Raw genomic sequence first — 13,823 nt, forward strand, 5'->3', positions numbered from 1 at the left:
AGGCACGGTCCCCAGGTTGTCTCCAATACTCGACTCTTCGACGCAACTTGTATTTCTTTGCAAATATGACTTACGCCTATGTATGAATAACAAACGACATGATGACGAAGTTCTCGAAGTTGGACGTGCGCGCAGCACATCATCTATTTACTGTCTACTCTATTTTACTTTCCACTTTTGACGATCCACGTGGTTCATATGGGACGGTGGACGGACGGCAGTGATCAACTGGGCCGCACCGTCGCCGCTGTGCTAAACGATTTTCTGGTACAGAATTACGCCGACTTTGATGTTGGGCAACAATGGAAAAATGCGCTGCTGGCACTCAAATTGATTGAGTCAGTGACGGTGCATGTCTGTTTCGTGCAGAAAGCTGCAAGGTGAGGTGGAGAATTTGTGTCGATCTTTGTGGTTGTTGGTGCCCAACGGAGGGACGAAGTTGGTCGCCGAGGTAGGGTGGGCAGGCACAGGTGTGCTATGCTAACAGGAATGAGGGATTTATCATTCTTGATGGGGAGTGATGTTCAATCCGACTGTTTGCAGCGTGAGCGGAGAGGGGAGGGTAGAGTGCGAATACATGTACAACAGCTGCTTGGGTTCTGTTATGTGCCAAGACTTGCTATCTAGCACGAGACACAGCAGAGCAGCAGTCTCTCCGACACCCCAAAACACACATCCAATGCATTGACGCAACTAATGACAAGACCGAAAATTCATTAGACATTATGCAGTTCTGAAGAACTTCATGGACATCCCATTCCCATATTCATTCCCATGTCCATACCCATCCCCATCGGCATAAACATTGGCGCGCCTGGAAGTCTAAACATTGCAGTATTCATTTTGAATAAGTTCTTAGGCTGATCTGGGCCAAGGGAATGAGCACGGTCAGCATATTCTTGAAAGCTACCATCCCAAAGTCTTCTTCCAACTCTTGTCTGGTAGACGACCGAAGGTGAAGTCAAAGGGTAAATCGATTTGCCAGCCATATCTCATGGGATGAGCTTGGAGGCGGCGTTCAGCAAATGTAGGTAGAGGGAGCCTCTAACAGAACAACAAAGCTTACCTGTACACCTGCTTTTCCTTTTCCCCTTCTTCGATGCACGGTGGAAGTACACGAGTGGGTCATCTTCGTCCGGGTCGGGACCCCAGAGGCCACTACTACGGTCGTCGTCATCGTAATCGCCATCTGAAGAACTAAAGACGCTGCTGCCGGCATAAGAGGGTGTTGGAAACGACATATTGCTGAAATCAGGTGTGCCGGCCATGCCAGATGGTAGTCCACCCATTGGTAGTCCACCCATTGGAGGTGCCATAGGGCCTCCAAAACCGGGTCCGCCTCCGCCCATCATGCCAGGTGGAAACATGCCCAGTCCTGGTGGCCCCATTGTAGGACCAGGCATGAACGGTGGTGGAGGTGGCGGAGGCGGCAATCCGCCTGGACTTGGCCCGGGGAAGCCAGGACCCATCATAGGCGGTGGTTGCATCGCCCAAGGGCTGGGGACGACGGGATCATGAGGATAGGGATATTGTCCAGCACCGAAAGGAGAATTCGAGGCTCCGTGGGCGGCCATACTAGGATACAAGCGATTCATCATGTGCATGGGCGGTCTTGAGCCAGTTGGGAAGAAGGCACTGCCTATCACTTGTTAGTGTTGTAGCTACAAAGTAGTGTGGATCGGACCGCTTGTACCAAGGCCCATATTTGTTCTGCCTAGTGTTGGCATGTGAGTCTGGTCGAAGAGCATGGCGGCCATGTAAGGATTGATGTTTGACGGATGATTGGGTATGGCCATTTGAGACAAGCCAGGTATGAGGGTCGATCAGAAGTGTTCGCCTAATGAATCAGCCTTCAATTTACCAAAGGTGGACGTTGGAGTCGAAAGCGAGATGCAGAGGCTGTAGTCTTGTGGGCGGGGGTCAGAACGCATGAGAGGGACCCGTGGAGTATATGACAGCATTTTCCTGATCGTTGCTGGATGTTTTCGCGATCATCGGTGAGCTCGCGCAGCTTGTCAAACGGTCGCCGCATCGCAGATCGAAACATCTTGGTTCGTGTAGCGTATCCACGAATTCACTTGAGCCGTGGGGCAGGATGGACAGCACCAGCTTGCTCAAAAGGTGCCACGGGGCCAGCTCGATAAATTTTGGCGAATGAATTATGGAGAAGCCGTAGAGCTCTACCTTTGAACATTGGAAGCTGCATGTATTTGTTGATCTAGATGCCACGGGATGTTTGCTTAGGTCAAGTTGTGATGTGTCGTACGCACGGGGCCTTCGTGGTACGCATTGCGTGGGAGCTCAAAACAATCTCTTCTTTTATCAAACAAACGGTAACGGTGGCCAGCGCAGAATGGTTCTCTTGCCATTGCTCTCAGACAATTTCTCCCAGCTGCCTGGAGGATAGGCTGTCTCCGATTCTGGACATCTCAAGCATCTCAAATAGAGTGAGGTATGCACGAATACTCACCGCTGTGCAGTCCACGCGGGTACTGGAGCCGGTGATACCGACTCTGGCAGTCGTGTTCAGCGGGAGTTAACAGAGCGCCCTGGGTGTGGCACAGTCACTGGTCTGCGGCACGTTCAGTTCAGTATCGGCAGCGCCCGTGCTGCCTCAGGCGCGGAAAAAGGCTTGGACGTGCCCGCCATCGCCGAGGTAGAAACGACGAGGTGAGACGAGGCGAAGAGATGCCATCTGGTCATCAGCCGTGGGAGTACGGTCAACGAATAGTATCCGCAGGTTTTGTCGCATATGGTGGCTTCCTTTGTGAAAGGTGTCAGGAGGGTTGGTGGTGGTACTGGTTTGACAGCTGGGCTAGGGCCATAGCTCTCTCACGCGTTCCGACGTGTCTTTGCGCGATTGTGGCGACTCTTGCGCGAGATGGAGGCACATTGAGGCGAGTAGAAGCTGAATGAAAGGAGAGAGCATGATGGCAGTGGCCGAGAACATGTTGCTGGCGGAGCATCGACGTAGGAAATGGTTTTCTGCTGAATGATGCAGGAACGTCACGGCAGGCACTAGCGACAAGGCTGGGAGCGCAGGAGTACCCGTGCAGGCCCAATTTGGCAGTGTCGCTTCTTGCATTTGCACACACCTCGCACGCGACCCTCACGACCACTTCGTCCAAAGAGTCCACGCACCATACGCCACCACCTCCGCTAGCATCGACACCGCCTACGATCCACGACCGCTACCTTCAGCTCGCCCCATCCTTTCAGCTCACTCCAACATCTCTCGTGGACATTCTTGCATCGAGCGACGAATTTGGCATCTCGCGTAAAGCATTTGCCCATCGACTTTCACACCTTCAAATGGCGCCGCCGTCTTCCTTTGCATCAGCCGCGGCTGGCAATTCCTCCTCCACACGTGACTCCGCCAGCGACAGGTACGTAGTCTCCAGACGGGCGGGAGGAAGAGTGCCACAGCAGATGCGCCGGCGCGTGCCCTCTCCAACCACCACGATGCGCCAAATACTGCCAACAAGGCCCACGTACTGACATATACAAATGCACAGACTACCGAGAACGAATGGCGCGACGCAGACCTTCCGGCGACCTTCAGGCGCTACCAATGGCCCCAACTCGAATCAGAACCCGGCCGCAGTCCGAACCGCGCCATATGTCCCTCCCTTCCGCACCAACGGCACTACACCGAGCACGAAATATACCAAGGAAGAAATGCTCGGCATATACGAGGTTTTGCAGTCGAAGCAGGGCGCGTTAACTGACGGGCTGGCAACGCATCTGGTCGGTGGCTGGCAGCCCGACATCACAAACGGTGCCGCAGCGGGGTGGGGTAGAGGCGACAACAACCGCGACACACTACCCGGTCCAGATCTTGCTTGGGACAGAGAAGGCACGAGCGAACCATTGGGGCTGGTTGAGATGGACGACGAAGAGCGAGAGGTGTGTAGACGAGCATTGCGTGTGGGGGAAATAACGTCACATACTAACCAGGGCAATCAGCTCTTCAAGACCTCCGTCAATAACCCCATCAAACCCACGAGCAAAGACGGCCAACAATCGAACGGTGTAACAGGACGAAAGATTAGTATCTCCACTGGTGCAACCACTCCTGGCGGCTTTGGACCTATGTCGCCAAGCGTTGCGAGAGGGGCAGGCCGTCGTAGAGAGACGAGCGAGTCATATCCCTTCCCGCAAAATGTATCTTCTCCTGGCGGCTTCAACGAGCATCGAGCGCCTTCGCCTCCTTCGGCATTGACGCGGCGTAGGACCGAACAGAATTTGAATAAAGCTGAGGACAAGGATGCTGACGATAAACCTGCCGCCTCCCAATACGGCTCGGTCAGACGTAACCCGATCGCGCCGCTCTCTGCTGGACTGCAGGGCTCCTCTTCTCCCTCTCCCTGGTCCACTGGTCCTGGCCCACAAGGCGCGGGCCTGGCTCCGATGGGCTCCTTTGGCAGTTTCGGCGTGAGCAGTAGTACCGCTCAGCAAGCTGCGCCAGGAAGCAAGGGTGGAGCGGGTCTGGGCGGTAGGTCTGAGAGCAGGTTCAAGAATCTTTTGAGCAAAGATGGAGGCGACGATGGAGGCGCGAAGAGTGTGGAGCCGAAACCTAGCATTCCCGGTCTGGGCAGAGTCAACGAAAATGAGTCGTGGCGCGCGGCAAATCGAGGCGAGCATGCAGACGACAGTCAAGAACAGAACGACGATGACTTGCCCACTGGCAGCGCTGCGCTCGCGGCCGATGAAGACATTAGTGATTCTCAGCCTAGACAAGGGTACCAGGGCTTCGGCACCCCCAGCCGCCAAGCCGCACATGGCGATTTCGGATTCGGAGCATTTGGCATGACTACTGACAATACGCACGGTTTCGGTCAAAACTACGCTGGATCTCGAGACGGATTCCAGCAGACCCCTGCGCATCAGCGTATGGGTCTGCAGCAAGCTAGCGGACACGAACCAATGAGTCCCACTGATACGAACCCTTACAAGTCCCCCGAACAGCATGGCGCAGATCGTCCTGGCGAGAATAACGAGGGGGATAATAGCGATGTGCCCAATACACATCTACCTGGACTCGGCCATTTTGGAGCAGATCCAACGCAGCAGCACTCGCAACCACCACTTGGCGGTTTGGGTGGTCTAGGACCACTGCCAAATCTCGGCCGCCCGCTGACTCAGGGACCTGCCAGTGACAGGAGTCAGACTTCTAGTACGGGACCGCAGCGTGGCTTCTCTGGTGGATTTGGTGGGCTTGGCCAATTGGGAGGACTTCCAGGCGCATCGGCATGGCCCGCTTCGCAAGGTGGGCTCGGCACGCCTGGGAGGCACAACGCTGCGATGAACGCCTTCGGACCAGGCATTTTCGCAAATCCCTTGGGTGATATGGGTTCGCCAGGTCTGGCGGGTCTGGGTGGATTTGGCGCGCCAGGGGGCTTCGGAGGCGGCAGAATGGCCAGCATGTTCCCGCCCCAGATGCAAGATCAACTGCGCCACAACGATGGTCACCATGATCGGGATGGCAGCCACGACCGAACAGCCCAGTTTGCCGGACTTGGTGACTTCGGGCGATCCTCAGAAAGCCCATTCGCAAATCAAGGCTTCAACGATGGTCAGCCTGGTAAATTGCAGCACGATACTGCCGACCTCCATCATCAACAGAGCCAGCATCAATTGCACGATCAAGCGCAGCAGCAGGGTCAAAACCAGCCGCCTGGTAGCTCTGCTTCGAACCAGCCACCCGCACCTCAACAACGCACAATGGTTATGCCCGATCGAATGCGATGGATCTATCGCGATCCTCAAGGCCAGACGCAGGGTCCTTGGTCAGGTCTCGAGATGCATGACTGGTACAAGGCTGGCTTCTTCTCACCTGAGCTTCTCGTCAAGAAGTTTGAAGACCAGGATTACGAGCCGCTCGCACAGCTTATACGACGCATTGGCAATTCTCGTGAGCCTTTCCTTGTTCCTCAAATTGGTATTCCGCACGGCTCGGCAGCACAATCAGGCCCGAACGCATGGGCAGGAGCAATCGGCGGAGGTGCTGGCGGGAATGCCGCCACTGGCAGCGCGCAGCCGCCTTTTGCAAACAGCTTCCCAAGCTTCGGCACTACTCTCACTGCGGAGCAGCAAAATGCGCTTGAGCGCAGGAAGCAGGAAGAGCAGTATCTCATGGCACGACAGAAAGAACATCTCGCGCAAGCTCAGATGTCAGTGCGAATGTCACACATTGGAGCTCAAGGCGCTGTTGGCCTTCCCGGTCAATTGCACCACCACAGTAGCGCTCATAGCTTGCAGTCTCAGCCAAGCTTCGGCAGTATCCAGAGCCCTGCAAACTACCAACCAAGTCCCAGTCAAGGACCAACGACTGGTGCTGCTGGCGGGGCTGGCTTCTTTGACAACACTTTCAACAGACCACAGGCGGCTGGCCTCGGTGCTGTAGGTGCGCCCTCCCTTGGTCATATTAGAGAGGAAGAGATTCCAAATCTCATCAATCGGATGAACGCGAACGACAACCGCCAACAGTCTGGCCAATTTGGTGCACCAGGACAACCGTTCACCGGTCAGCAGCAGCAACAGCCGAGGCAGCAAGCTGAGCAGCACGAGGGCAAGGTCCAACAATTGATGCAGGACCGTGCAAAGTTGCAACAGGAGCAGGCCGAGCACGATGCCAAAGACGATGCAAACGAGCTGGAGCAGGCTCAGGTCACACAAGAACGTCTTGAGCAATTCCAGCAATTGCAGGGCCAGGCACTTCAGCAGTCAGCCAAGCAAGCACAAGTAAACCAGGCCAAGGCTGCCGCTGCATCTGCTCAGTCCGACGAGGAGGACGCCGCTGAGATCGCTGAGTCCCAGGCGCCGCAGGACCGCCCACAGGAGCCTCTCTCGCTCACAGAGCAAGTGCAGAAGGCAGCTTCTGCAAAACAGTCCCCGCAGCCACAGCAGCCTGGCCTGCCCCAGCCATTCCCACCTGCGCCATCTCAGTCCCCACTTCCAGCTCCAGCTGCTCAGCGTGCCGGTAGGCAGAGCGTCGCCGATCAGCTGCAGACTGATTCGCGTGGTCTCTCACAAAGCCCATCAGTCGACACGCCCAGCGCCACCGTTGCGCCATGGGCAAAGGAACCCGCAGAGGCGCCCAAGGGACCATCTCTGCGCGAGATTCAGGAGGCTGAAGCTAGGCAGGCGGAGCAACAAGAGGCGCTCGCTTCTGCCGCCCGCCGTGCTGCTTTCCAGAAAGAGATGGAGGCGCAGGCGCAAGTCGCAGCTCCAGCTCCTGGCATCCCGACATCAGCTACCTGGGGCGCTCCTTCTCCCGCCACTCCAACTGGCGGCGCGCCTGCGGCGTGGGCGAAGACCGCTCAAAAGCCAAGTGGCGCAGCAGGTTCGAAGACACTGGCCCAGATCCAGAAGGAGGAAGAGTCCCGCAAGCGCAGAAATGCTGCTCAAGCTCAACAGCAAGCAGCCCTTGCGAATGCGATGTCCGGTGTCGCCGCGCCTGCAGGCGGAAAGAGTTACGCCAACCTAGCTGGAAAAGTGAATGCCCAGCCTCCTCAGATCAGCACCGGCAACAGTGCCTGGACTACTGTCGGAGCTAGTGGCAAGGTCAAGACTCCAGCTCCTGCGACGCCGACAGCTCGCACTGTCAGTGCCGGCGTCGTGCCCACTGTGCAGCCGCCTGCAGCATCTCGAAGACAACCTGTTAGGAGCACGACTTCGGGTGCAGCTGCCATCAATGCCCAAGATGAGTTCAAGAAGTGGGCAATCAACGAGCTTCGTCCTGACCTTGCCAAGGGTATCAGTGGTAAGTCATGCATCATTGCACATTTCACCACGAAGCATGCTAACTTCTGTACAGTTGAGGACTTCGTCTCTGGTCTCTTTAATCTGCCACCAGACAACGAGATCATCACCGAAGCAGTCCACGCCGTGTCTAGCACAATCGACTCGCGCCACTTCGCTGAAGAATTCATTCGACGCAAGCGCCTGGCCGACAAGGGACTTATCGACACTGCTATTCCTAAGAGCGCCAGTCCCGCTAATGGTGCTAGTGCTGGAGGCTGGAGCGAGGTCGCGAAGAAGTCAGGCAAGGAGCCACCGAAGGAAGATCTCACTGGTAGTGGGTTTGCCATCAAGCAGAGCAAGAAGCGAGGAGGTCGCAAGTAGGAGAACTCCTCCTTGCACTTTTGGTCTTGCAAAGCATTTGACGAATCAGCGGATCTGAGTAAGGCATAAATGTTGTGGGCGATGCTACGCTTGAGCGAGCATTACTTGAGCGAGCATTACTTGAGCACAGCAGCGTTGTTTGTCTGGCATTCGTTTGAAGGAACAGCGGTGTTCTGTACAGCATCAGCATTTTGGGACTGTAAGATGTCCTCATTACTCAAAGCTATGCGCACCGATTCCATGTCTCTTCTCACATGTCCATGTTTCTCACGGGCCAAGCACGATTCCACGCTCCTGCAGTAGCACCAAACTTTATGGCTCCTCAAGCCCGATATGGCAGGAGATCTTCACCCCTCCCTTGCATGACGATTGTGGCCCATTCGTGGTCTGGAAGCTTGGAAGATCAGCAAGTGGTAGCACGCAAGCTGACAGCACAGAGAATAAATTAGTTCTCGCGTGTCCTCTTCTCTTCTCCGAAATCATCTTCTCATCGATCTGCGTCACTACCAACTTCGACACTTACATTTCCAGTACTGCGTACACAGCGAACAGATCCAATATGGCAGAACAGTGGGAACAGGCTTTCAAGGGCTTCGGCGAGAAGACGTATACCATTGCTCAGGCAATTCAGAATGCAAATGAGGGAGACGACCTGAGCGAGACCTTGAAGGTACGTTTGGATCTGATCCGGACAGTCCGGGAGAGTACCATTTTGGAGAAGATATAGTGCGGGCAGTACATAGCTTCCAAATGCTAACATGGTGGCTTTCTCACTTCTAGGAAATCAAGGAAGCCCACGACGAGCTTCTGAAGGAATCGAAGAAGCTGCCAACAGATGTTGTCGATGTCGACGATGAGTCTGCGCAGGCTGACCTGAAGAATGCCGCGAATGATGTACGTTTCTTCCTGTGCCGCTTTCCACGTCTTTTTCCTTCGGTAAACTGACTCCGCTCGTAACAACAGGTCGTCATCGCCTCGAACAAACTCATCGCAGCCGCACAGGAGAAGGCAGATGTCTTCCGTCCGAACAAGGATCTGGGAAAGATTGTCAACAAGACCGTCTTGACGAACAGCTCTGTGCTCGATGCGGCGTATCCTTTGACAAACCCATATGCGCCGGAGATTCAAGGTCAGACGAAGAAGTGTCAGACGGAGGCTGTGAAGGTCATGAAGCTTCTGGGAGAGGCAAAGGAGGAGTAATGCTGTAAGCTCATGAAGATGTATCAAGAGCTGTGGATCAAAATAGAGAGATACAAAAGTAGAAAAACAACTTAAGCCTGATCCATAACATGAGTGCTCCCAATGGTAAATTCTGTACAGACGACATATTCAGCGAAAGTAGATTACCGCGAGTGATGATTTCGAACCTTGGACGTCCTAATGCCGCAAGCCTCCAAAGCCTTCCGACTGTCGTGCTGCAGCGACAAAGCCTCAGCCTTGCTCGCATCGTTTCGATGCTGCAATGATGGCTTGCGATGGCATACTTGCGCATCAGCCCACAAGTAGCTGAGCAGTCAAAAGCCGGTCTGGGAGAGAGAGAGAGAGGCTTGTCAAGCATAGCAGACTGGTCCGGGCCATGACACGAAGCTGCAGTGCATCTCTTCATCACCAGCTCTCTCTACATAGCGCATATGAGAGACAATATGCAGTACGAGACTGTGTAATTATGTCGCAAAAGAATCGCTTGTCCACTCCTTCCGTCTTCCCTGTCCTGTTCCCACCTTTTTCGAATGCCAAGTGCTTATTCAGCAGAGACGCTAGAATGCGCTAGGACTACACCACTCTTGCTACACCTATATCGCCAATGTCACCAGCAACTCGCCCCTAGGTCGGCGGCCTGGCCATTGGCCGTTCATAAACGGCTCTCAGGATACAGAAGTGGTTCGTATCAAGCAGCACACTCGCTCAGCTCGACATCCTCCGAAGAACGCCCAGCCTTCTCCCAGAGATACCAAGCCTGGAGTCCGTCTTGGACGGCACAGACATGCGGGCAAGACCCATAGACCGCGTGCAGCAGCCAAGCACGTTATCTTGGATGCTGTCAAAGGAACAGTGTCGCGTGCGAGAGATGCAGAAAGCTTTACCCTCCGTTGCGCGATGCTGAGCCAATGGCGCTGGGCGAGGTGCCACCTACGCCAGATTGATGAGCTTAAGTTGACATCCAGCTACCTGTAAGAGGCATGCTCACCGTCTGGGGTCTTGTCTCAAGGTGCTTTAGCGAATCCCAAGCATAGTGCTCTGGGTTGGCCCTCGGACTTGGTACCACGCGCGTGCGCAAGAGTTATCTTTGCCACCGTTCTTCGACGCTCTTGAGTTCTGGGCTGATAAATCCTTCGCCTGAGGTCGCATTTCGGATACGGCTAGGTGCGGTCTTTCGTAATGTGCTCGTGATCAGTACATATCCCTCGCATCGTCTCTCTTCTACGCTTGCTTCTCTCTCATTCTTGCCAAGGCTCACTGTCGCGATCAAACGTACACCATGGCGGCTGTTGATACCTACGAGAAAGGGGCGCCAATTGAGGAGAATATCACAAGAGAGTCTTCGCAGACAAGTCCGACTCCACAACATGCACAAGATGGCGAGGTCGTGAAGGAGAAACTCGGCGCAAGGGTGCTGCGCAATCTGAAAACTCCAGGTTCGGCCATACAGATCGTGCTCGCAGCTCTTGTCGCGGTGGGCATTGGGCTGGCGGTGTCGTTCACTGTGGACGATATTCCTGAAGCCGCCCCTGTGGTTCTCCAGATTCCAGGTACACTGTGGCTTCGTGCGCTCCGGGCTACAGTATTGCCGCTTATAGTCACGGCAATCATACTCGCGGGTAAGTGCAAATAGTGGTTGCGCTGCCATGACTATTCGCGCGACTATTAAGCTGACGCAAACCAGTACAGAATTTGAAAGCGATGACAAAGGGAGGCAGCAAACTGGCCAAATGGACAATTTCGTACTACGTACTTACCACTGTATTGGCCGTCGTCCATTCTATGATTTTAATGGACCTTGTTTGGTCAAATCTCGTAAGTGAAGTGATAGGTGGCAACGCTGGCCAAGCCACGCACAGGTCTTACTTGGACGAGCGCGGCCACTACAGCTGTACACCCAACAGTTATGGGCCGCTGTCCCTAGACCTGTGTGTGGCTGCTCATCCATCGCGTATGAGGCAGTGACTATTGCTTACACATTCTGCTTGCAGATGGTCCAAGCAGATGCCGATAGCCTGGAAGTAGCCGAAGAGGATCAAGAGACCATCGACGAGCGCGCCAGCCAACAACCTCACGACATCGTCGTGACCGTCTTCACCAGTTTCATACCCCAGAACGTCTTCCAGGCCTTGGCGGAAGATCAGCTCTTGGCCGTCCTGGTCACAGCAGTCGTAGTCGGCTGCCTGCTCAAACCGAACTCTTCGCTACTCCGTGCCATCAAGGAAATCGACCGAATCGTGTATGTCATCATCGAATTCCTGATCAAACTGGCGCCAATCGGTGTCTTCTTCTTGATCGTCAGCAATTTGATGACATTGGACGTCGCTACGATCGGCCAGAACTTGGGCGTCCTCATTGGTGCATCCCTTGCGGGAATGGTAAGATAATCTTCAACTCACGAGGAACTTGCCTCAGACATCACGGAACTTCTACTGATTGCTTTTGATAGTTTATCCATCTCCTAATCTTCCTCCCCGCAATCTTCTGGATTTTCACAAGACAGAACCCCTTCACCTGGTAAGATCAATCCAATCACGGAAGAGAAAGGAAACTTATCGCGTCCACGGGCTAACCTCCTCCCGTTCATCAGGTGGCTCAAACACGCTCCCGCTTGGATTCTAGCCTGGGGTTCAGCTTCATCCGCTGCGACTCTTCCCGTAACCATGTAAGAAAGAGAGAAAAAGAAAGCCCTCTTCCCCGCTTGATTAATCATAGGGCCAAATGCTCTTAGTCACCGAAGTCTGACTGTACGCTGGGAACTCATACTAATCTTCTACCAACTATTCCAGGCGCTGTTTGGATAAGAATAAAGTACCGAAGAATGTTTACAAGTTCACTGCTCCCTTGGGATGTCTCATCAATATGGATGTAAGAAATTCAGAAGACGTCCGTTTAGAAGGCGTTCCTCCTCAGGTGTTCCATCGACGAAGACGCTAACAAGGTACAGGGCACGGCTATCTACTTCCCTGTCGTAGTGGTATTCCTTGCAATAACGCAGGGACAAGTTCTGGTAAGGCATCAGTCCCAAAGTCCTGGTAAATGGAAGCATGAGCTGACTGTGATCACGTACAACACAGAACGCGGGCGATTACGCTCTCATCGTTATCCTGAGTGTCCTATCTTCGATTGCAACCACGCCTATTCCTTCCTCTTCGCTCGTCTTGACGGTCATTATCGCGGACAGCGTTGGAATACCCATGACCGGAGTAAGTGTAGTTGCTGCAAGGCATCTTCAAACCGAAGATCTTGTCTCGAAGGTATTTGTACGCTCAACTGACCACGTTAGATGTACGCCGTCGTTGTTGCAATCGATTGGTTCATCGATCGTTTCAGAACAGCACTCAACGTGAGTAGCGATATTTTTGCAGCGAAAATTGTGAGTAAAGTCTTAGGTGGAAGACGTACGCAAGCCACCACACGTGAGACAGTAACTATCGCTTACACCTATTACCCCCGCAGATGGCGAAGGTGACAGGGATCACAGACGACAACCTGGACGCGGGCGAAGACGGGCAGGCTGTGGAGGAGGTGGACCGCGTTATGAGGGAGAACCAGGCTCCTCGATAGGAGACGTTGGGTTCGTCTGTAGTTCGTACAGACGCGAACAACGTATCCGAGGCTGTGGGCTAGCACACGAATATAGGCCGACACTTAACCGACGAATAGCCAAGCATACTTCACACGAGACTTCACCTGCATCACACAGTAAGCCTTGCTTTTGAACATGGGCTTACCGAATTGGCGGGTACGTTCGAGAACTGCGCCCGCATCCGCGGAGCTTCTTTTCCTTCGTTCAGCCTTCTATGAGTCAAGGATATGCATGTCCTCTACGCTTGGCGTAATTCGTGGTGCGGATTGTGCCTGCGTCAAGCCCAGGTATTCCTAGACATTTGGCGGAGGATCTTGCCCCAAGTTCATGCTTCCATCCTTTCTAGGCTTTATAAGTACAAGCATTACCGAAACGGAGCAACATCGCCCGCGGTCCGCATTCCACCAATTCGGGTCAGAAACGTGGCAGCCCTCTGGAGAATGCGGAGATGAAGAATAGAGCTCGTGGAGAACGCGAGAGCTTACGGACAAAGCTGGTAGTGGATGCTCCGGAAGAAAGCTATGCTTCGTTTGATGCTCGGCCCCGAGGTTCTGGCGACGCGGACGGTGTCGACGAGGTGGAGGCGTGTAATCGACTCTCTTCGTGCGCTTCGAGAATAAAAAGCTTGGATAGGTACGTCTTGAGCTTCTCGCTGTTTCCCTACGAGTCGTGTGACGTTTGGCGTTCGGTGGTTTAGTTGACTAGGCAGATATGCCCTTGGTGTATCTGCCTGGTCAACTACTGGATTGCTCGTAGGCCTGCTGACGGTAAGTGTATTGCTTTCTGCTGTCGACTTTCCATTTCTTCAAGAAAATTCATCGCCTCTGGCATTGACTCTATCAAACGTCCTCAACATTTGAAGGTCGTCACTAACAACATTTCCCCTTCCTTGCAACGGCCATGGAAC

General features: G+C 54.0%; 4 protein-coding genes across 4 annotated transcripts; 3 read left to right on the plus strand and 1 right to left on the minus strand.

Annotated features, from left to right (window-relative positions):
• Window positions 1–906: 906 nt before the first annotated feature.
• Window positions 907–1,796, minus strand: CKM354_000039900 (uncharacterized protein; the record flags this gene model as incomplete). Its single annotated transcript, XM_044795486.1, has 3 exons — window positions 907–1,004; window positions 1,067–1,639; window positions 1,694–1,796. The coding sequence occupies 3 exons, from the start codon at window positions 1,794–1,796 to the stop codon at window positions 907–909; spliced, it is 774 nt and encodes a 257-aa protein (XP_044651421.1).
• Window positions 1,797–3,312: 1,516 nt separating this feature from the next.
• CKM354_000040000 (uncharacterized protein) lies at window positions 3,313–8,127 on the plus strand (the record flags this gene model as incomplete). The annotated part of the gene is made up of 4 exons (XM_044795487.1): window positions 3,313–3,386; window positions 3,516–3,906; window positions 3,967–7,765; window positions 7,820–8,127. 4 exons carry the CDS (start codon window positions 3,313–3,315, stop codon window positions 8,125–8,127), a joined length of 4,572 nt encoding a protein of 1,523 aa, XP_044651422.1.
• Window positions 8,128–8,686: 559 nt separating this feature from the next.
• On the plus strand, window positions 8,687–9,327 carry CKM354_000040100 (uncharacterized protein; the record flags this gene model as incomplete). Its single annotated transcript, XM_044795488.1, has 3 exons — window positions 8,687–8,797; window positions 8,908–9,021; window positions 9,091–9,327. 3 exons carry the CDS (start codon window positions 8,687–8,689, stop codon window positions 9,325–9,327), a joined length of 462 nt encoding a protein of 153 aa, XP_044651423.1.
• Window positions 9,328–10,606: 1,279 nt separating this feature from the next.
• Window positions 10,607–12,894, plus strand: CKM354_000040200 (uncharacterized protein; the record flags this gene model as incomplete). Its single annotated transcript, XM_044795489.1, has 10 exons — window positions 10,607–10,946; window positions 11,012–11,142; window positions 11,319–11,705; window positions 11,777–11,844; window positions 11,918–11,992; window positions 12,117–12,195; window positions 12,275–12,337; window positions 12,405–12,533; window positions 12,614–12,703; window positions 12,787–12,894. The coding sequence occupies 10 exons, from the start codon at window positions 10,607–10,609 to the stop codon at window positions 12,892–12,894; spliced, it is 1,470 nt and encodes a 489-aa protein (XP_044651424.1).
• Window positions 12,895–13,823: the final 929 nt, after the last annotated feature.

This window comes from Cercospora kikuchii, assembly GCF_019650295.1.
Source record: "Cercospora kikuchii DNA, contig_00001, whole genome shotgun sequence".
NCBI classification, from domain to species: Eukaryota; Fungi; Ascomycota; class Dothideomycetes; order Mycosphaerellales; family Mycosphaerellaceae; genus Cercospora; species Cercospora kikuchii.